The sequence below is a fragment of the Notamacropus eugenii genome, chromosome 2 (assembly GCF_028372415.1).
Source record: "Notamacropus eugenii isolate mMacEug1 chromosome 2, mMacEug1.pri_v2, whole genome shotgun sequence".
NCBI lineage: Eukaryota > Metazoa > Chordata > Mammalia > Diprotodontia > Macropodidae > Notamacropus > Notamacropus eugenii.
The window spans coordinates 58,160,303-58,184,299 of NC_092873.1; the positions used below are offsets into that span (position 1 = coordinate 58,160,303).

At 40.5% G+C, this 23,997-nt stretch overlaps 1 protein-coding gene across 4 annotated transcripts in view; it reads right to left on the reverse strand.

Annotated features, from left to right (window-relative positions):
- The window catches only part of DIS3L2 (DIS3 like 3'-5' exoribonuclease 2), a 393,028-nt gene that overhangs the window by 339,964 nt on the left and 29,067 nt on the right, over positions 1-23,997 (reverse strand). For all 4 annotated transcript variants that reach the window (XM_072637426.1, XM_072637425.1, XM_072637427.1 and 1 more), the window contains 2 exons: positions 1,649-1,780; positions 949-1,106 (listed from right to left, as the gene is read on the reverse strand). In XM_072637426.1, coding sequence (XP_072493527.1) covers positions 949-1,106; positions 1,649-1,780 — 290 coding nt within the window. The remainder of the gene's footprint in view (positions 1-948; positions 1,107-1,648; positions 1,781-23,997) is intronic.

Genomic DNA, 23,997 nt, shown 5'->3' on the forward strand with positions numbered 1-23,997 from the left:
GTATGCCATCTCGGGGAGGGAAGGAGGAAGTGCGAGGGAGGGAGGAGGTGAAGGGCAGCAAGGGGGAGGAAGGGAAAGAAAAAATCTAGGGTGTATGTTAGTGATTGTGGAACACTGAAAATAAATTAATTAATTTAAAAAAAAAAAGTAAGAAAGTTAGGGTCATTTAGTCTAACCCTCTCACTAACAGAGAACACAGAGGCCCAGAAAGGGGGCCCAGGTGGCTAGAACCAGAGCCCACTGCTGACTGCTAGGCCAGTGTTCCTTTCATCCCAAGAGGGAGAGGGGAAGTTCATTCCAAAGCCCTACTGGTGACCCAGGTCCTGCACTGTATGTCCAAGATCTACCAAGAACCACCTGCATGTGTCAACTGAGTCTCTTGAGACAACAAACCCCATGGGCACCTCTGGGCATGGTTCTGGAGTGAGCCTACACAAACTATCTGAGTGGGGCTTGATCTCTGAACTAACAGTATCAAATTCTCACCAAACATAAGAATTCCTGTACTCCTCATACTGACTCAGAAAACCACACATTACCATTATCTATGTTATACTGTATATGTATGTATTTTGTTAAATCCTTCCCAATTATACTTTAATCTGGTTTGGGAAGCACTTGGGAATGTTTGGTCACAAGCAGCCTGGAGGCCCTGTGTCTGACACCTTAACACCTACAACCCTTGCCATGTTCAAAGAAATCTTCAGAAAGCAATACCTACAATGGTTCCAGGGACTGACACTCCATGTAATGGTCAGCAAAGTCCCCAAACTGAAAGAATGGCCTTCAGCTAAGGCAGCTCAAAGCTTCCTCTGGCTAGCTGCCAGTTCCTGCTAGCCCTCTGAATGGCCATGGTTATCACTGCCATTATCAATAAATCACTGTGACTGTTTAATCAACAAACATTTACAATGTTTATGAAGCATTCTTATGTCATGTTTCACACACCTGAATAAGAGTCCCCCTCTTCAAGCCAGCTGAGACACTCTCCTTAGACATGTAGGCCTCAAATATATTCCTTTTCTTCCCTTGTGAGTGTTTGCTCAGCATCTTTTTGTCACCTGGCGATGATCCAGCTCCAGAGCATCCACCTGCATGAGACACACCTAGGAACACAAGGCATCATCCGTTCCTTTACAAGTCCAAGGTCACTACATTCCTAAAACTCAGATTCTAACCCATTAGACATTCTCATTTTGTTTTATTTAGATGGAAATATAAAAAAATATGACTCCCTTGTTTCCCAAATAACCACTGTAAAAAATTCCAGGCAAAAGCGCCTGAACAAAAGCAAGACTAAACAAGCCCACAGATTACACTAGACCTTTTAAGGGAAAGTATGCTAAGGGTGTTTTGACTCTTACATATGCAATAAACTTATTTAAATTAGTTATAAATACATACTACTTAAAGATGTGGTATCATCCTGAAGGAATATGAAAAATGCTTATCTGAATATCACAACAAAGGTACTCCTAATAGAGAAGAACCCTGGAAGCCTGCAGCAACCCTCAATTCTAGGAACGCTCTCCATCTCCCTCCTCCTCCCCCCAGCCCAGGACTGCCCCAGCTGTTGCTCACTCATCCCTCCCCCCAGCACAGCCCAGCTGGTCTCTGGAAGAGCCCCAGCCACCACTGCCTTTCCTACCTTTTGGAGTTCCCTTTGGGTGGATCTTGCAGTCCAAATGGCTCATAGCTTCAAACTCCACGAGGTGGCTCTTCTTCCCCAGGCTGGACGAAGTGCTGCTACTCGGCTCGGAGACTTTTTGAGCCCGACTCCCTGCAAGCCAAAACAAAGCCATCAGTGTGGAGGAACACTCCTGCTCTGGGTAGCTCATTCTGCCCAGGGTTGCAAAGCCCTTCCAAAGTTCTTAGCTTCATGCCGTTTTTGTCTAATCAGCTATGAAGTGACTCGATCTGGAGCTGACTTTTCTTTCAAGACTCCCCTCTCTCTCTCTCTCTCTCTGCTTCATGGACAAAGGACTGCTCTGACCTTCATCTTTGGTTTAAATGAAAACTGCTTCAAATGGAGCAATGAAGAACAAAAGCCGAAGACATTGTAAGACATCCAATTTCATCTTTCAGGGGCTCAAAACAAAAGGGACATGTGACCCAGGAAAATGGTCTAAGGCCTTCTCCATCCCATTCATCCCCGAACTTAAATCTAGACTCATCTGTCCATTAACTTAAGAAAGATGATCACAAAAGCAAAGGTGGCCTGGAATAATAAATGACCATGACTCTCCTCCTTGCACCCTCTTCCTTCCATCTCATCAGTTTAGACCTGCCAGGAGAAGAGGAACCACTGCTAAGGCTCATGCCAATCTTGTTCCATGGATCAGCAGAGCAGCTGTCCCCTTAGTCTTGCATTTGGGTAGCAAACATCATCACCACTTTCTGCTACCCCTGCTGGCCACTGGTCCAGGACCCAAGCCCATACCTGCAAGTCTAAAAACTGTTGGAAGTCAGCTCCCTTCTGAACAGCAGTTTCTACTCCCTCTACAATTCCCACACATACACCCTTACCAAATGAAATACAATGTTTTTTTCAAATTCACAATTTTTAAGTTGTAAATAACACAAGAGAAAAACTGAGTGTCCTAGGAAAAGGAAAGAAGGATATATAGGGGAAACTGAAGAGACAGTCGCCACGGATGTAGCCAACCTGGTGCAGAAAAGGAGAAAATCTGCTGACCTGAAACCCACAAAACATGGCATGGAAGAAAAGAGAGGGAAAGCAAGATTCAGAGGGTCAGTTGGCCTAAGGCCATAAATGAACAGGCCTTTGGAGACGGAATAACAGAGGACAGAAACCAAGGAGGGGAAGAGCAACATGAAAGAAATACCACAATCTGGATCCTACAATTTTCATTATATCCAAGAATCAATCTGCAGAAACTGAGGGTAAGGGGATGGAAAGGTCTTTGGAATAGGAGATTCCAGAGAGATGGTTTGTGAGCAGCAGCCAAGATAGGAAGCTCAAAAGCAGAAAGAAAGTAAAAGGATACAAATGAAGACCAGGGGTGCTTGCCAAAGTTATCAGAAGGGTGACAGACTGAGAGAAGGAATGAGGGTGAAAAAGAGATAGAGAAAAAATACAAGTTCAGGACGTTCCTCATGTCACCTAGAGGAAATGCTCAATTTGCCAGCTCATTAACAGTAAAAGAATCAAGTCAAGACAGGCAAGAAAATGAAAGAAGCTAAAGAAGCCAAAATATGACACAAAGTCCAATAACATCAAAGGCAAAGATGGAGACGTTCCAGAAATACGGCAAGGCTAAAAACCAAATCCAGGAGCATAAAAGAAAGGTCTTCTTCCAAACAAAGACAAAACTACAGCAGTTCCTCAGGATTCTTCCTAGACACTTTCCCTAGGAGGAAAGAAATATTCAACAAGAAGAGGTGAATAAACAGAAAAGAGTATTGTAGCCTCCCCCAACCAAGTAATGACCTGTAAGGAGAGAAGGCCAATGAATTTTACAAGCCCTTCATGCCTTAGAAGATGGAGACCTTTACCATGATCAAAAACTTCAATTGGCTGGTGTCTGCCAATCAAGTAAAGTCAGTCCTGGAGTGCCTAGAATGAACACTGTTACAAGGTCCACACTCAAAATGAATCTGGCTTCAATAGGGCCTTCCAGAAAGTGCCCCCCACTGCTGCCATCTCAGCATCCCCTCAAAGCCATAGGAAGACACAGGCACAGAGCTTGAGTGGAAAATCCACTCTGCACAAAACTAATACAAAGAAAAAAATATTCTTCTGATCTACTGGCAATTAAAGAATACCTCTTAAATTATCAATTCATCCATCCTACTCTTTTCCCACCACCACCTCCAAAACAAGGAGAGACTAAAAAACAGCACCTAGGTCTTCCACCACCAGAAGACAAGTCTGTTACTCCCAAATGCAGAGCAGGCACAGACCCACAAGGAAGCTCTAAGTTCATTCCGGTGGTCAGCCCTACTCCTTTCCTTCAAGATGCTCAACCAAATCTGCAATCTCATCCTGTTGGAAGTTCCCTCCAACCCATCTATGGCTACCCAGTCTGTGTTCCCCTTTCCAAGGCATCCCCCCATTAATTTAACACAAGGAGAAAGAAAAATTATAAACCAAGAGCCAATGTTCTAGAGGAAAATGGAAAAGTATCCTTGAGGGGGGCTAATACTGGCAACAAGCTAGGAAAGGATGGGATATTAGGAAAGGATAGGATAATCAAATCTCATGAAATTCAGGTGAGGGCATTTCTAAGCTGGACAGAGCAAGGGTCTGGAAGTGGCAGTGGAAAGCAAGAAGTATTTGAACATTTCTCCTGATTCTGTGTGAGTCAGGAGGCATGAAAGAAGAAAAGACAAGGAAGAATCGTGGAGACTTAAAAGGGCTATGGTGTTACCACAGGAGAAGTCAGGTTCCAGTTAGTATAAGGGGATAGAAGGATAAGAGAAACAGACTGAGGATGAACAGTAATTTGTTGACAGTACAGTAGGTTTTCCAAAAGGCAGAATATTAAAGCAGAAGGGGAATGGAGCCAAAGTTGGACCCAGCATTAACTGAGCATATTTGAAGATTAATGAAAAAGGTACCTGAATATACATCAGTATTTACATTTCTTTAAATTTTCCCCTAAAATCTGAATCCCTCTGAAATGCAATCTTCTCTCATATTTTTGCTTGGAAGAGGTTCTAGGGAGATGGCAAAGTGAAAGGTTACTGAGGAGCCGACTCCTCAATAATCCCTCAAAAAACAGCAAAAGAAGTGCCAAAAGAAGCAAAACTACAAGGAATCCTCAAAAGAAAATGTTTAAAAACACTCAAAACTGAACGAGCCAAATACAGCTCCAACACAATGAAAAAATATTATGAATTTTAAAAAAACAGTGACAAAAACACCAGAAGAAAAATACCCTGAAACATGACCAAATGCAGCATCAGAAACAACATCAGAAGTTTAAGATAAAGGAAAATGTGCAATAAATATACTAAAGGAGACTTCCCATCACATGGCCTACAAGTTGGAGGACTAGACATTACGTCCAGTCTTCATAACCTCTCCAGTCTCTCCAAAACAGGAATTATATCCAAGAGATAAGGCCATTTCAGCTGCCTCCATGATATAACTCTCTTCACTAAGAGTCCAAAAAGATAAAAACCTGAAGAATTAACAACAGAGAACAATTTCCATCCCACTCAGTTCCCCCTTCAGCCCCCACATTCTAAAAGTAGGACTCCACAAGCCAACTCTAGGGGCTGGCAAAAGTACTCAATTCTACAAACTCTTCCTCTCAATGTCATGAAAATAAAAATGGCAGATGCTTGCTGAGGCCAGGAGAGCAGCACCACCAGCATTCTGTATTATAACAGAATGCAGCCAGTGAGAGAGGAGACAGGGAGAACTGGGATAGGACATGTGTGTGTGAGGCTGGGCAGCACTCCACCAAGCCTGGAGCCAAAGAGCCTAGCATCTAGCTGGGGTCAATTAGGTCCCCCTAGAAGTCACCAAGGGTAGAGACTGAGGCTGAAAACTATTAATTGTCCAGTATAGGAGGCTACAATGGCTTTGAGATAGGGCCTCCAAGAAAACTACCATCAAGAGAGGGAGTCAGAAAGTGAGCAGTAGAGGAAAATACAGTTTGGTCTCTGGACCTCTGGTTACATGAATTCAAAAACATACAATTTGAAGTTATAATTATGTAAAATATGGTAACTGGTCCCAGAACAATGGAAATTTGTATTGCAAATTCAAATAATCCATCATTTCCAAGGATTCATTATTCATACTAATTGGGACCTAACTATAAAGAAAAAAATTAATAAAATTACCAAAGCTCTTTGGGGAAGAAAAAAATCTTAATTTCTCTATCACCCTTTCTAAAGGGGAGAAACAACAAAAAGAGAGGAGCCAAGGGTCAAAATCTACAAGACAATGATGTAGAAACTATTTAGAAAGAACCCAAAATAAATTTTAAGCCTTTTAAGCCAAAATAAGTTATAAGCCTTGACGAAGACAGACACGAAGAATAAACATTCACAAAAGACAGAAGAGGAAGATAACTAATGAAGAGAATGAAAAAAAGAAATCCTTTCTAGAAAAAGGCATAGAAAATGGAATTTTAACTAATGAACAAAATCAGCTGAACGGGAGGGGGGAAATGGGGATTTTACTGAACTACACCTAAATGAGGGGAGTTAAGGGGGGGATGAGAGGAGAATTAAATAGCCATATAAAAGTAAGAAAGAAAAAGCAACAAGTAAGTGAAACTCCAAAACCCAGAAAAGAAGCAACAAACAGGAAGGGGGCAGGGAGGATTGAGGATTAAGTGAAGAGAGCTGGTGGAAATGGTTTGCCTTAAAAGAGATTAAGCTAAAGTAACTGAGGGCAGGGAAGGGGAAATAGTTCTTTCCTTCAGTGAAAGGAGGGTAGGGGAGATATTAACTTGGAAAATGATATTATAAATGAAGGAAAATATAAACCTATTTCCCATAACTCTAAATGTCAATGGATTATACAATCCAATAAAATGAATAAGTGACATTAGATAAGAAAACAATCTGTTACTGAAAATGATTCTAAAATTATTTTTGAAAATGATTTAAAGAATAAAGAAATACACAGAATAAAAACGAGGGGCTGGAAAAAAATTTACTATGCATCAGATGAATCCAAAAGAGCAGGGGCTACAATCAAGCTATCAGACAAAGCCAAAAAAAAAGTCAAAACAAAAACAAAGATAAAGAAGGAAAGACAAGGATAAAGAAGGAAAAACAAGGAAACATGATTCTTAAAAGAATCTTAGACAATAAATCAATATCTATATTAAACATACCCCAATATCACGGCATCTAAATGTAATAAAGAAACATCCCTTTCTCAATTTATAATTCTAAAAGAAAGATAAACAAAAGGGAAACTACAGAACTGAACCAATTACTAAAGAAACTAGAGCTAAAAGATTTTTGGCATCTTCTAACTGGGACTGCTAAAAAATAGACACATTTCCATATGAAATAAAACTTTTACACAAAAAGTATGTTATTAAGATACAAAAATTACACACAAATGTAAACATGATCATAAATATGTCTCTTACAAGCCATAGCACAATAAAAAGTCATCAGTTCAGGGACCACAGACAAAAGATAAAGACCCGAATCAAAACATAACAATGAAATCCAAATCCTAAACAATGAGATCAAAAAATAAATAATAGAAATAATAATTACATGGAAAAATAATAATGATGAAATAGCATACCAAAATTTTTGAGATAAGACCAAAAACAGTCCTCAGGAGAAAAAATTCATATCTCTACAAATGTACATGAACAAATAAGAAAAAGAAAGGATTAATGAATATGCACCTTTAAAAAGTAGAAATAAAATAAGCACAAGTTGGAAACCAAAATAAAAACTTCAGAAATGATAAATATAACTAAAAGCCAATTGTTTGAAAAGATCAATAAAACTGATCAGCCTTTAGCTAGTCTAAATAAAAAGGAGGGCAGAAAATCAAATCAACAAAATAGCAAACAAGGTGAAATCACAATTAAAAAAAGGAAAAAATAATTGGAATTATACAGTTGTGTGCTAACAAAACTAAGAACAGAACAGAGATAATTATCTTCAAAAATATGAAATACTCAAAATGACAAAAAGACAAATGCAGATCTTAACCCAATCTCAGAAAAAGAAATAAAACTAGCATAAAGGAACTAGATGTAAAGGAACTACCAAAGAAAGAAAATTACGCCTAGTCCTGACAGATACATAGGAGGAATCCTATCAAATTTTTAAAAAATACTTAGTACTCATACTACAAAAACTGAAGAAGAAAGAACACTACCAGACTCCTTTTATGTGACAAATATAATCCTAATACCTAAAATCAGGAAGAATAAAGCAAAGAAAGAACTACAGACCAATATCATTAATGAATATTAATGGTTTTGATCCTGTCAAATAGAATAGAAAACGGTGATTTATACAAGGGATTCATTATAATGACACTGAATTTATACCAGGATGGAAGATGGTTCAATATTAGGAAGTAAATGTAAGTAATTATATCAAAAACAAAAATATCCAAAACCACATCATTACCTCCACAGGTGCAGAAAGCCTTTGATAAAAGTACAACATTCATTTATGCTAAAAACCCACAAAGTACAGACATTGAGGAACTTCTTTTTTTTTAATCCCATCATGTCATATTTACCTGAAATCAAAGCCAAGCATCATATGCAATGGTGATACACTACAACCTTTTCCAATAGTGTCCCACTAGTATTTGGTATAGTCCTGGAAATGCCAGCATTTAGCAGTAAGACAAAAGAAAAAAATTCAAAGCATAAAGAGAGGTGAAGAGGAAATAAAACTATTCTTATTTCTTAGATACTTAGTAGTTCTTAGTAGCAAGTCACTAGCTGGCCTCAGTGTCCTCACCTGTAACATGGGGATAATAAATAGCCCCTACCTCCCAAGACTGTTGTGAAATCAAATGAGATAATAATTGGTGAAGTACTCAGTACATGCCTGGCACATACTAGACACTCTGCTGTCCAGTGGTGTTTCAGTCGTGTCCAGCTCTCCATGACCTCATTTGGGGTTTTCTTGGCAAAGATACTGGAAGGGTTTGGCAAGTTTCTTTTCTGGCTCATTTTACAGAAAACTAGGCAAATGGGTTTAAGTGACTTCCCCAAAGTCACACAGCTAGTAACTGAGGCTGGATTTGAACTCAGGTCTTTCGGACTACTCCAGATCCACTGTACTACCTAGATGCCCAGAGGCACAGCAAACATGTTAGCTATCATTATTAACAAAATGCAAAAAGCAATAATAAAGAGGAATCTCATTGCAAATAGCTACAAAATACACAACATATCTGAGGATGGGACTACTAAATAAAGCACACAAAAGACTCATATAAATCAACCATAAAGAACTCCTTAAAGAAACGAAGAACACCTTGAATAACGCTTCATACTGAACAATAACTTTGAAAATAGTTGGGACTCGCTGCTGAGCTGGGCCAACATAACAAAAATGCCAGTGATGCCACAGTTCATTTATACTTTTGTTTTGGTTTGGTTTTGGTTTAACCATCTTCACTTCTTTTTTTTCTAATGTTTATTATTTATGTTTAGTTTTCAACATTCATTTCCACAAAATTTTGAGTTTCAGATTTTCTCCCCATCTCTCCCCCCACACCTCAAAATGCCATGGATTCTGATTACCCTTCCTCCAATTTGCCTTCCCTTCTATCACACCCCTCTCTTCCATTACCCTCATCTTCTCTCTTTTCTTGTAGGGCAAGATACATTTCTATACTCCATAACCTGTATTTCTTATTTCCCAGTTGTATGCAAAAACAATTCTCAACATCCACTCCTAAAATTTGGAGTTCCAACTTCTCTCCCTTCCTCCCTTCCCCACCCATCCTCACTGAGAAGGCAAGCAATTCAATATAGGCTATATATGTGTCTCTCCTGGCCTGCACAAGTACTGTGTTCTGCCCAGGATATGCCAATTGGGTTCCCTTTCCAGAGGCTCCAACTCCACCACACCAGCACTCCTCCTCCTCACCCAAGGGCTGATACTCAGGGCTGAGATCCAGATCAGTGGCTCAATTCAACCAGGGTCTTTAGGCTGAGGGCTCCAAAAATGGATGCTGCCACTGCAGTTGCTCCTGCCAGCAGGGCCAAATCGTGTTCCCTTCTCACCCTGGTAAGAAAGCTTTCTCACTGATCTTTGAAGCTATCTCTAGCGTTTGTGGGTTGAGCAATCTGGGAACTGCTGCAGCCTGAGGTACCCTGAAGCCTGCTCAGTCCTGTCCCTGCCACCCTGCACCTAAAGCCCCTGGAGGAACTGAGCAGCTGATGTGAATCTCAGCCCTAAGTGGAGGCCCTGCCTTCCACCTAAAGTCCCTGGGGGAATTGAGCTGCTAACCAGATTCTCAGCCCTGAGCATGGCCCTAGAGTGAGGAGCACTGGCATGGTGGAGCTGGAGGCAGTTGTGGAGAGGGAATTCTACTACTCACAGATTCTGGGCAGAAAAGTTTTTGGTTGCTCCCAGACCAATGTGCAGGCCAAGAGAGGAGTAAACTCCTCTCCCTTGATCATGTCACCTTGGGGGAACTGAGAATTTACAGGTCCCCAGAGTATATCCTCCTCTTGACAAAGGATTCAAAAGTCAAGTAACTGGCTGGGAAAATGCCCAAAAAAGGGGGAAAAAAGAAGACTATAGAAGGTTACCAAGAGGTGAACAGGTATTTTCTTCCATCCTTTCAGATGAGGAAGAACAATGGATACTATCACAGGAAGTCAAAGCTTCTGCATCCAAAACCTCCAAAATAAATATGCAATGGCCTCAGGCCATGGAAGAGCTCAAAAAGGATTTTGAAAACCAAGTAAGAGAGGTGAAGGAAAAATTGGGAAGAGAAATGAGAGAGATACAAGAAAATCATGAAAAGTGAGTCAACAGCTTGCTAAAGGAGACCCCAAAAAAATGCTGAAGAAAATAACACCTTTAAAAATAGGCTAACTCAATTGGAAAAAGAGGTCCAAAAAGTCAATGAGGAGAAAAATGCCTTAAAAAGCAGAATTAGTCCAATGGAAAAGGAGGTTCAAAAGCTCACTGAAGAAAATAGTTCTTTAAAAATTGGAATGGAGCAAACGGAAGCTAATGACTTTATGAGAAACCAAGAAATTACAAAACAAAACCAAAAGAATTAAAAAATAGAAGACAATGTGAAATAACTCATTGGAAAAACAACTGGCCTGGAAAATAGATCCAGGAGAGACAATTTAAAAATTATGAGACTATCTGAAAAACCTGACCAAAAAAAAAGCCCAGACATCATCTTTCAGGAAATTATCAAGGAAAACTGCCCTGATATTCTAGAACCAGAGGGTAAAATAAACATTGAAAGAATCTACCAATCACCCCCTGAAAGAGATCCAAAAAGAGAAACTCCTAGGAATATTGTAGCCAAATTCCAGACTTGCCAGGTCAAGGAGAAAATATTGCAAGCAGCTAGAAAGAAACAATTTGAGCATTGTGAAAATACAATCAAGATAACACAAGATCTAGCAGCTTCTACATTAAGGGACTGAAGGACTTGGAATAGGATATTTCAGAAGTCAAAGGAACTAGGATTAAAATCAAGAATCACCTACCCAGAAAAACAGAGTACAATACTTCTGGGGGAAAAAATGGTCATTCAATGAAATAGAGGACTTTCAAGCATTCTTGATGAAAAGAACAGGGCTGAATAGAAAATTTGGCTTTCAAACACAAGAATCAAGAGAAGCATGAAAAAGTAAACAGAAAAGAAAAATCATAAGGGACTTACTAAACTTGAACTGTTTACATTCCTACATGGAAAGATAATATTTGTAACTCCTGAGACTTTTTTTCAGTATTTGGGTAGCTGGAAGGATTATGTACATATTGACAGAGGGCATAGGGTGAGTTGAATAGAAAGGGATGATATCTAAAAAAATAAAATTAAGGGGTGAGAGAGGAATATATTGGGAGGAAAAAGGGAGAAATGGAATGGGGCAATTATCTTATGAAACAGGCAATAAACAGCTTTTTCAATGGCGAGGAAGAGGGGCGAGGTAAGAGGGGAAAAAGTGAAGCTTACTCTCATCACATTTGGCTTAAGGAGGAAATAATATGCACACTCAACTTGGTATGAAAATCTATCTTGCACTACAGGAAAGTAGGGAAGAAGGGATGTAAGCAGGGTGTGGGGAGATAATAGAGGGGAGGGCAAATAGGAGGAGAGAGTAATTAGAAGTAAACACTTTTGGGGAGGGACAAGATCAAAAGAGAGAACAGAATAAATGGGGGCAGGATAGGATGGAGGGAAATATAGTTAGTCTTTCACAACATGACTTTTATGGAAGTCTTTTGCATAACTACACATGTATAACCTATATTGAATTGCTTGCCTTCTCGGTGGGGATGGGTGGGGAGGGAGGAAGGGAGAGAGGTTAGACCTCAAAAGTTTTGAAAACGAATGTTAAAAATTATTTTTACATGCAACTGGGAAATAAGAAAAACAGGTAATGGAGTATACAAATCTATCTTGCCCTACAAGAAAAAAGAGGAGATGGGGATAAGGGAAGGAAGGGGTGTGATAGAAGGGAGGGCAGATTGGGGGAAGGGGTAATCAGAATGCACAATGTCTTGGGGTGGGAGGAGGGGAGAGATGGGGAGAAAATTTGGAATTCAAAATCTTGTGGAAACAAAAATAAATAAATAAATTTTTAAAAAGAAAAAGACTTTTAAAAATAAAAAAAATAAAAAGTACAGCTATAAATTAAAAAAAATAAAGTTTCTCTTCAGGTCCACTTCACACTCTGTAACAATTTGGCAAAGAAAACAAAAAAGAAAATGACAAATGCTGGAAGGGCTATGAGAAAACATGTACATTCATATACCATTGGTGGCACAGGCCCAGCCATTCTAGAAAGTAGTTTGGAATGATGTCTAAAAAGTTATGAAACTGTGCATACCTTTTAGCCCACCCACACCACTGCTAGATCTATATGCAAAGCAATCACAGTTAGAAGAAAAGGATCCATACATACAAAAAATAGTTACAGCATCTCTTTTTGTGATGTCAAAGAATTAGAAACTGAAGGCATGCCCACAAACTGGGGAGGAGCTGAACAATGTAAACCGAAAGACCCACTCCAAAAAAAATCAAAAGTGAATGTTGCAAAAATATAGAAAACTAGGATAGCTAACAGGAAGAAATATGAGAAGATACTACCACCAATATCCTGAAGAGGCAAGGGGTACAGAAGTACTGTACACTGCATATGTTTTCAGGCTTTTTCAATGTATTGAACAGTTATGCCGATTTTTTTCCTCAGTTCATCTTTTTAAAAAAATGCTATTGGTATAAGGGACTGTTGTCTGAGTGGGTTAGGGAAACAGGGAGGAATACAGTGGTAAATCTATGATGGCATAAAAAGAGACATCAATAAAAACTTATTTTAAAATTATAACAAATATAAAACATGCAATGGAAGAAATTAAATTAACAAAAAATGTCATGTTATGAAATAAAGAAGTAATTGAGTGCAGGGTAAGGAATTCAAGACAAGCTGATAATGAAAATTAACAGTTTAAAAAAATTCACAGAAAACATAATCATACTGACTTGATTTAAAAAAATTATTTTACTAGAGGTCAGAATGGTAGAAGGAATAGAAACAAACAAAAAAAATCTGCTCAACTGGGAAAAAATGGAATAAATGGATAAAGAAGTAGTGTATTTATAACATAAAGAAAGGAAATAAATTTAAGAATTATCAGACATCCCAATATATTTGAAGAAAAATAATTTGAAGATGATTCTTTAAGAAACTAAACAAGAACATTTCCCAGAAATATTGAAAAGAATAAAGAGATTCTAGACTGACAGCCTTCACAGGACACCAGTTAAGATGAACCTAATTCATCAACCCAAATTCACATCCCCTAGAACCAATCTTGGCAGATTTCAAGACTACAACGAGATGACCACGATGACCAATGATAAGTGTCCCCAAAGAAGAGTAACAAACACCAATTTCACAAGGTTTCTCTACAAAAAAAAAAAAACAACCAGTAAAAGGAATTACAACATGATAGGTACGCCAACAAAAGGAAAAGATAGGGGACATTAGCCCAAAATAAGCACCAGCAAAACTAAATCTTCCTTTCAAATTCAAAAAGATGGTCATGTAATCATTTTACAATGGCCACAAACAAAGGGGGGAAGTTATTCATTAGCAGTTAATTCTTCACAAATGAGATATTTATAGTACAAAATAACCAATGTTTGGTGGTGTTTGTCACAGATTATGTATTATAATCAGGAAAGGATTACAATGAATGAAATGAAGGAAACTATTCTTAACTCAACAAAAAAAAGCTGTGATTAAGTCAAATTTAACAATTATAATGATGACAATTTTCCAAGAGAAAGTCTTATTAAATGGACTATAACACACATCCTAACATTTTTGTTTGACTACATATTTGCAACAGGTTTTGTTTTCATGCTTTCTCAATGGAAGGGAAAGGATAGAATTTGGGGGCGGGGGAAGAATTCAGAGCTGAAAATAAAATAAAATTGATAAAACAGAGTCCAGGAGGATGACTGCAATGGCCCCATGGACAGGGCAGAAAAGGTCTTTTGGTCAGTACCAAATGAAAACGCTGGGAATATTTCACCTATAGAAGACATGGAGGGACATGGATGGCCATTTTCTTCAAATATCAAGGGGCAGTCACATGAAGGAGAAATTAGACCTGTTTTCCATAGCCCTGGAGGGCAGAATGAGAAGCAGTAGATGACAACCGTAAAAAGTCAAAATTGAGCTCAAAGTGAGAAAAAACTCCCTTAGAATTAGCAGAGTCCAAAAAACAGATAGGCTGCGTCACAAGTCAAGAGTTCCCTCTCATTCAATGTCACCAATTGCCAGAGGTTTTGTGGAAAGGATTCTCCTTCAGACTGGATTGATATGGAGGGGTTCCGGAGTCCCTGAGATACTGCAATTCACACAAGAATTCTAGTGAACATTCAAAAAACCTAATACTCTCTTCTCTATGCTCTGTAAATTGTTTCTAAAAACAGTCAATGAATAATAAGCATTTATTAAGCACCCACTATATACTAGGCACCATGCTAAACATGTGGATACAAATGGGAAGACAAAAATCCCTGACCGCAAGAACTTAAGATCTAATGGGGGAAGATAACAGACAAAAGAAAGCTGGAAAGGAAGCCAAAGGAGTCCAAAAGGTGAGCAGCCAGATAGGTAATGAAATGTCTTAAGTTAAAAGTATGACCCATCAGACTTCTTTATGATGAATAACAGAATGATGGTGGAGAAAATGAATGATGGAGGAACTGAGGGAAAACTCACATCGATGCCTTGCTGGTAGAGCTGTTAATTTCCACTCTGCAAAGCAATGTGAAACTACGCCCAAAAAAGATCAATAAACACTGCAGAGATCAAAGAAACAGAAAAGGAATACACATGTACAAACAATCTCTATAGTAGCTCTTTTTGTAATAGCAAAGCACTGGAAACTAAAGGGATGACTGTCAATTGAAAAATGGCTGAAATTATACACTACCTTGCTATAGGAAATCATGGGGGGAATAGCTTCAGAGAAACCTGGGAAGAGTTTTATGAACTAACGCAGAGTGAAGTGAACAGAACAGAACAGAGTAACAACTGTAAAGACAAATGTTGTTTAAAACCTAAGTCCTCTGCTCAACACCATGACCAACCACAACTCTAAGGGAACTATGGTACAATATAGTACCTACCTCCTGACAGAGATGTGACAAACTCAGCATGAAGCTTGAGAAACCTCAAAATTAATATACAAATTTAATGCCATGACAATCAAAATGCCAACTAAGATAAAGTATTAATAAAAATGTAATAGAGGAACAGAGAAGAATATCAGGGATATTCAAGAGAAATTTTTAAAAAGAAGTCTTATACTTCCAGATCTCAAATTATACTTCAAAAATCAGTAACTCTTAACTAATACAGAACAAGATAAAACATAGAAAATAGAGAGAAGAGGTAATCCAGAATTAGAACCAAAGCAATAGAGAAGTAATGTTTAAATCTAAGATCACCAAACACGTTATTCAATTAAAAAAAACTACTAAGAAAATTAGATAACTATGACCCAAACAAATGATCTGATTTAAATTCTACTCAAATATACACCACATAAATTCCAAAAAGATGATCTTAGAATTTTCTAAAATAAAATTTAAAAATTAGAAGAAAATAGAATGACTTCTTTATCATGGTTAGGATAAACAGAAAATGTTTGTATACTGAAGAAAGAGAACAAAGTACTAGAAACAAAACGGGTGGTTTGATTCTCTCCAAGCAGAGAGGGCTTGCACAACAGAAAGCAAAGGCCATCCTCTCAATGCTCCCTCCACTTCCCTCTAGCGTACCTCAGCACCATGTCTCACATGAGGAGGTGGCAGTCCCTTTCCTCACCTAGGCAAAGTCTCCCCATGCACCCTTGATTCCACCCCAGCCCTGTCTGGCAAACTGCTCCCTCTGTCATCCCCACTCTCTTTACTCTTCCACGTCTCCTTGTCTCCGGGGTCCTTCCTTACTGCCTTCCATTCACATCTCCCCTTTCTCAGTTAAGCAGTACAAGAAAGCCCCCCTACATCCAGGTCCCTCCATACCCTTTGCTTTCACTCTCTTCTAAACCCTCTACACTCTGACTTCATGCTCATCATTTGACTTCAGGTGCTCTCTCCAAAGTTACCAGTGATCCTTCAATTAAGAAATCTCCTGGCCTTTTTTCCATCTTTCTCCCTCTTGACCTCTCTGCAGTCTCGGATACTGTGCTAGACACTCTTCCCTAGAGATTATCATGATGCTTCTCTTAGCCTCCTCCTACCTGACTGACTTTCCTCAGTCTCCTTTTCTGGTTCTTCATCCAGGTCACACTCCCTAAAACCCAAGGGTCTATCCTGGGGCCTCTTCTCTTCTCCCTCCATACTATCTCACTTCGTGATCTTGACTCCTATGCATTCAGTTAGCATCTCTACACAAGTGATTCCCAGAACTAGACATGCAACCCTAATCTCTCTCCTGAGCTCCAGCCTCACAGCACCAACTCCCTTTTGGACATCTTGAACTAGATATTCCCTAAGCATCTCAGACTCAACATGACCAAGAAAGAACTCATTCTCTTTCCCCAAACACTCTCCTTTCTTCCAAACCTCCCTATACATTAACTGTCATCCTCCCAGATGCTCAGGCTCTTGGTCTCAGTATCATTCTTGGCTGCTCTCTCCCAATCATTCTCTTATCCAATGTGTTGTCAAGTCGTGCTATTTCTATTTGCACAACTTCCCTCATTCACATCTCTTTCTCTCCCTTCACATAGTCCCTCCCCTGCTACAGACCTCATCACCTGTGTCCAGGTGTACCAGTACACCTGGACTATTGCAATAGTCACAAGTCTCCCCCCATTCCAGTCCATCCTCCACTTCCTATCCCTGTGACTCACACAAACAAAACAAACTCCAGTGGCTTCTTATTGCCTCCACAATCAAAATCAAAATGTTCTGTTTGACATTTAAAGCCCTTTGCAACCTTAATGCACCTCCCAATCTGTTCACTTCTCTATACATACTTTACAAACCAGCCATATGTGCCTTATTGCTGATCACCCCTGCCAACGGCTCTACCTCCCAACTCTCCGCCTTTTCAAAGATTTTCCTTCCCTCCCCACCAGCTTCCCAGGTTTCCATCAAGCCTCAGTTAAATCTCATTTTCTACAGAAGACTTTTGTGCCTCCTCCCATTCCCACACTGCCGGGATCTTCCCTCTTCCCTTCCGTTTGTTTTATATACACCCTGTATGTGCCTAGCTGTTTGCATGTTGTCTTCCACATGAGACTGTAAATCCCTTGAAGGGAGGCACTGTGTCTCTGCTTTCTTTGTACCCCAAGTGCCTGGCACATCGTAAGCCCCTAGCAAACATATGGTATCTGGCAGAACAATAAGGAAAGAAATCATTTTGGGAAAATTCTTACCGTAAATATTTCAGGTAAAATCTGACATCCCAAATCTCTAAAAATTATTTAAATTCATTAGTGTAAGAGATATTCCTCAGTCAAAACATCTGAGAATCAGTTTTTGAAAGAAATACAAAGTATTCACTTCTTGAAAAATTGTTTAAGTTCTGTAATAATTAAAGAAACGTAAATCAAAACAAGATATTACATCCATTACACTAGCAATGACAGAGGAAAATGTACAAATTCAATGCAAGTTACAGGCCTGGTCATGGCACCAGCCCAAAGCACTGGCTGTCACCCTGCCCACATCCTCTGAGACTCATCTATTAAGGAGAGTAAAAGAGATGCTGCCACCAACTCCCTGAAATCCAAACACACGGCCTGGACAGCATTTCCCTTCTTCTATCAGTCTAGCAGCCATGTGACAAGGGAGCAAGGTAGATAGGAGCAATAATTCAAATGGAAAGATAGGGACAAAGGTTCCTCCAAGGCCCAACAAGCTCTCTGTTGCCACTTAACGCCACCAACCTTGTTCCTCAGGTGGGTCAATCCAAAAAGCATTTATTAAACCCCTACTGTGTATCAAAGCCTGCATTAGGCATCAGACAGGCTCAGCAGAGCATCCTGTAGATGACAGAGGACAAGAGGGCCTCCAAAGTGAGCTCTGAACAGACTGACTTCCAAATCTGCCAGCGGCTGCCGATGCCCCCAGCAGCTCCCTTGGAGCCCCTCCAGTCCCCAAACTGACAATCTGTCAGAGCAAACCCAGGCTAACAAGGCCTGGGGCTTGGAAAAGGATCAATAGCTCTTCACCCAGCCTCCTCATGGCCCAGTACTGAGCAGGACGCTGAGCAGATTCGACACTCACCCTATTAAATACTGTGGGAAACTTTCAAAAGCAAGAAATCAACTTCCTTAATCTACTCTAAACCATCTAAACTAGGGCTGTGGGAAAGAAGAAAAACAGAAGCTTCGGACATTCCTCAAGGAAAAGATATATTCTTCCAGGGAGGTCGAAACAAAAATGATCCCTGGAAGAACTTGAGTGTAAAAACTCACATTTAATTCTGACTGACTTGGCAGGAGCAGAAAGATTTCTTTACAAGGACCAGAGGCTATATCTTCGTGGTTCTAACAGGGCAAGCTCCCTGCCATCTAATCAATCAGGGATTAGATCACAGTGTTTTGCATATAGGAAGCATTTAATAAATCCTTCATGAATTCATTCACTCCATTCATTTAGCTAAGAGAGAAGAAAATCAGGCCCCCTCCATTGATGTGAGCTGTTGTTCAGGACCACTGTAAAACCTCAAGATAAGGAAAAGCTGACAGAGGATCCAGTTCACGAAAGGTGGGATTTTCATTTCCATGGCCCCAGAGGAAGGCCTTGTCTGGGGCCTTCTCCTTTAAACTGACCGACTCGTCAGTGTACTGCAACAGAAGAGAAGGCAGCAGTGAGAGTGTGTGCAGGAAGGCCAAAGATAGGGAACTCTTGGCCAGGGGACATTAATGAGTGGAGAAGGTCAGATGGTAGTGAGCTGAGGAGGAGAAGGTGAGAAGGAAATGAATGCAGTGAGTGTCAGAAAGAGAAAAGCAAGCTTTCCATAGCTCCCACTACTTGCTACATGCTGCGCTAAGTACTTTACAAACCTGATCTGACTCCATCCACAGGTAGGAAGAGGGAACAAATTGTAACAAGTGTCTTCTGAGGTATCATGGCTATCACTTTCCCAATAAAAGACCTAGTTATCCCAGTGCTCTCCACACTGCCCTCCATCAGAGGGAGGATGTGACGGGATCCACTGGGGAAAAGATAATAAAATACTGGAACTTCAAGCTTTATGTCTTTTAATCTAAAAAATAAGAGGGAAGCCAAGCTTTCCTAGGAAGACTGCTACGGACATCATCACTCAATCAGTATATCACTTAGTCAGGTGTCACCTAAAGGCAAAGAAGTTGACAGTGATGCCCTTACTCATTCATTCACTTTCAGATGTTTTTTAATATATTATTGGATTTTATTTTATTTTTTTCTTTTTTCTTTATGCTTTAAAAAAAATCCCAGTCACAATGGACAGCTCTCTGGGAGAAGAGGGATATGAGGATAATCTAAAAGGGAAAATCTGAAAGACAGAAAAACAAAAGCTATCAAGACAATAGTATTTTTTAAAGCAAGACACACTTTCCCAAACACAACCACTGTGAGTGGGTTTGTTTTGCATGACTATGCTTATTTACAAGACAGTTTTTTTTTCTTTCTGTTTTGAATGAGAAGGAAGAGAAGGAAGGGGAAATGGTTAGCAACAGTAATGCCAAAAAGCACTGGTATTCTGGGAATATCAGCAGAAGTAGTTAAAGGAGAACTTGGGCATTGAAGCAAAACAGGATAGAAGGCACAGTTGAGATATAAAAACAAGCAGAGAAGGCAAATTAGCTGAAAAAGCCTAGGAAGCAGCACGGATACAAGTAACAGATGCTGGGGACGGCTCAAAAAGATGGGACTTCAGAATTGTTGAGGTGTCCACTCGATACTATGTCAGGAAAATATGAGCAAACTTCCCCAAAGCATCCAAAATAAGTACACTCACTACTCCAAGTAAAAAAAATGCACAAAGAGGCTGCACTGAGAAGAGCATAAACAGCTGGAATCAGAAACACCGGGGTTTAAATCCTGTGTCTGCCTCTGGGACCCTGGATTAGTCACTTAAGCTCTCAGTGTCCCAGGTAAAATCTCTAGGACTTGATGCTGCAGGAGAGTTCACAACCTCTTGCTACAGGGCACTTCCCCACGAGGATCTCCCTATATGAATGAAATCACAGAGTGGAAAAATTTTTTTACAAAACCCACAGAAAGGAAAAACTCAAATTTCAATCCACCCAGACATATCAGTATAAAACTAAACAACTAAAACATGAAAGTAGAAATCTTTCAAGCTGCCAAAAAGGAAAAAAGACATTATTATTAGAGTCTGTGCAAAGAGCACTGGATCTGGAGTCAAAGGTTCTGTATTTGAATCTTGGCTCTTCCACTTGCTACCTGTGTGACCTTTGGCAAGTCAAGCATACACATATATATAACAATAGAAGGACTTTTTCTTAACATGATAAAAATTATCAAAATTATCTAAAGCCAAGAGTTACTACTCTATGGAATGGAATTCAATCTTGGAAGGGACCGCCACAGCCTTAGAGCATACCCAGTCCTCAAAAAAAAATGCCCACGATAACACACTCAGCTTGAATCCAAGCAATGAATCCACCCATTTCACCGCTGCCCAATATCCCATCCTTAAGAAGTTCCTCCTGGCATCCAGCCTACATTGGCTTCTTTGCAACTTTCCCTTGCTGCTAGCTCTGCCACACGACAGCCTTTGAGAGACCTGACCCCAAGTCTTTTCTTGTCTCAACATCCTCCATTTCCTCTAACCTATCCTAACATGACCTAGAATCAAGACCATTCACCAGCTCCCTCGGAATACTTGGAGTTTTTCAACCTCATTCCTGAATTACAATACCTTCCTGATTCCTGGCAACAATGCCCCTGATGGCAGGCCCAAGGTCCCATTAGCTTTTGGCTGCCATATTACCCTGCAGACTCATAGTGAGGTGACAACCCACCAAGACACCCCTGATCTTCCTCAGACAAACTACCTCCCCTATCTTCCACTTCTGAAATTGATTTCCTGATTCTGAGCATTTTTCCTTCCAGTATTAATCTTTACTGAATGTCATCTCACCCCAACGTGCTACCTTATACCCTTCTGGTGCCTCCTGCATCTCATGTAGCGAATACCTCTCCCTCCAAGCCAAGGGTCCTCTTTAAACTGCACAAACATAAACTCTATTTAAGGCAGAGCTGTCCCAGTGCCCCCATGATAATGGGACATTATTCTAGAAATGTCAGCGATGGCCATAAGGGCTGTAAAAAATTTAGGGAATAAGCATTGGTAAGAGGAGTCTTAGCAAATATCTCCATTTGTAGAAGATATCAAACCATCAATCAATAAGGGCCTACTACGCACCAGGCCCTGGGGATACAAAAACAAAATGAAATGATCCTGGCTTTCAAGGGCCTGCATTCTAACAGGAGAGATGTGTAACCTTGCATAGTGAAGAACCACCTGGAAGAGGATGGAGACAGGCTTCCTATAGGAGAAGGCAATTTGAACTGAGTCTCCAAAGAAGTTGCAGGTGTGGAAGGAGAGCTTTCCAGGCCTGGGGACCAACCACTACACAGGCAAAGAGAAGAGAGAAGAGGGCCATGCTAAAGAGACTACAGAGTATGGGGAAGGCATTCATGGAGAAGAAGCCTGGTACTGGAGGCAAGGTACAGATGTGAATGCCATATCAATGCATCTCTATTTGATCCCAAAAGTAATGGGGAGCCCCTGGAATTTAGGGGGGTCATGACATCACCAGATTTCTGATTTAGGAAAAATCCCTTTGTCAGCTGTGCTAAAGATGACTCAAGGCAGAGAGAGCCCCTCCTCGGGAAGCTATTAGAACAGTCAAGTATGAGGCATGTGAGGAAAGTGTAAACTAACGTGAACTGAGGACTGTGTGAATGGAAAGAAGAGAACTAAGCAAGAAACACTGTAGACACAGAAAAGAAAAGAATCTGACAACTAATTAGACACATGCAGGATGCCTGAATGAGGAGGCAAAGATGACACTGAGGTTGAAAAACTGGGTGATTAGGAGGATGGTGGCATCCTCAAGAGCAACAGGGCAGTTCTGGAGGGTGTCGAGGGAGAGGCAGAATGCATCCTGGTTTGGAAATACTGAGCTGGAGAGGCCTGCAGGCAGCCAAGACGTGGGGCAAGAGCTCAGGGGAAAGTCTAGAGCTGCAGAGAGAGACCTGAGAGTCAGTCGTCTGTGCAGGGATGGTACCAAAACTCAGCAGGCTCCAGGGGACTCCACTGGGCTGAAGGGAGAAAAAAGAGGAGACGCAGAGAGAGGCTCGAGGCCCTCCTTCAGGGAGCTGGCCTGGCCTCAGTCAAGAACAAGCAAAGGAGACTGAAAAGGAGCAAATGTAAGAGCAGAAACAAGAAAAAGGAGCATCCCCAAAATCTAGAGAGGAGAAAGGAGGACAGAGAAAGGGGCTGTCCATCAGAAGGCGTGGGCAGGAAGTGGAGCATTGTGCTTGGCAGATTATTAGCCAATGAATGCAGGGGTAAAAACAAAAGGCATTAATAAAAGACGCTTTAAAAGAAAATGATTAAAAGCAATTCATTAATGCATGGAGCATTTATTAAGCACCTGTTATTTGCCAAGACTATGCAAAGTATGAGGACACAAAGAGAAAACAAAACAGACCCTGTCCTCAAGGAGCTTGTGTTCTATTAAGGGGAAACAATATTTGTATATAAAATTAAATACAAAATACACACCTGGTAATTTCTGAGGAGAGGATGCTAGCAATTTGAGGAATGAGGACAGGTTTCCTATCAATCCATCAACAAGCATTTACTAAATACCTACTGTTTGCTGGGCATGATGCTAGGTTCGAGGGACACAAGTTGTGTTTATCCTTCATTCTTGAAGAGGACCATGACATCAGGGAAACGATGACATGATCTGCAGTTGACTTTGCTTTGAGGGAGGGAAGGCTGTGCAAGGTCACCAGCCTCACTTTCTCCTCCAGAGCTATCTGGGGCCAGTAGCCTGATATCCATCAGGATGACTGCAGATGTCCCAGGATGCAGTGGGAGACCCTGGCCCTTTTCAGATTCTCACTGTGGGTGAGGCCTGTACAAAGGATGGAACAATTCCTATTCATGTTCTGACGAGGAGAGACAACATCCAGATCTAAGCATATACAACATAAAATGACTAAACACACAAGGTGACAGACCACAAGGTCATTTGGAGAATCAGGAAAGACACCCAGCACAAGGTACTCTAGGAGGTTCAGGTAAAGAAGGGCCACATCTCATCACATGGAAAAACAGCAGAAAAAAGACAGCAAGATTTAGCAACTGTTGATGGGGAATACAGGGTGAGAGAAAGTGAGGAGTCTGTTAATGCTGATATCACACATCTGGGAGATTGAAAGGACTGCCGAGGCTCCAACAGAAACAGGGAAAAGGAAAGGGATTACGAGGAAAGACAAAGAGCTCTATCTTGGACACAGTGAGTTTCCGTTTGACATGTCCAACAGTCTAATGGGCATGCAGGAAGGAAAAGCCAGAAAAAGCTTGGAGTAGTGATCCATCTGCATGGAGACAGCAGCAGAAATGGAGGGAGAGAAGTGAGCCCAGCCAGGGCAACAGTGGAGCTTAGGGGTGTGATACAGATGATGAGCTCAGACAGGTAACAAGCAGGTGAATCAGTCCTGAGGAAGGACAAAAGATGGAGGGCCCCTGGAGGTAGCTGTGCAAAGGTCCAAAGACTAGAAACAGGACATGTTGTCAGGTGGATGGC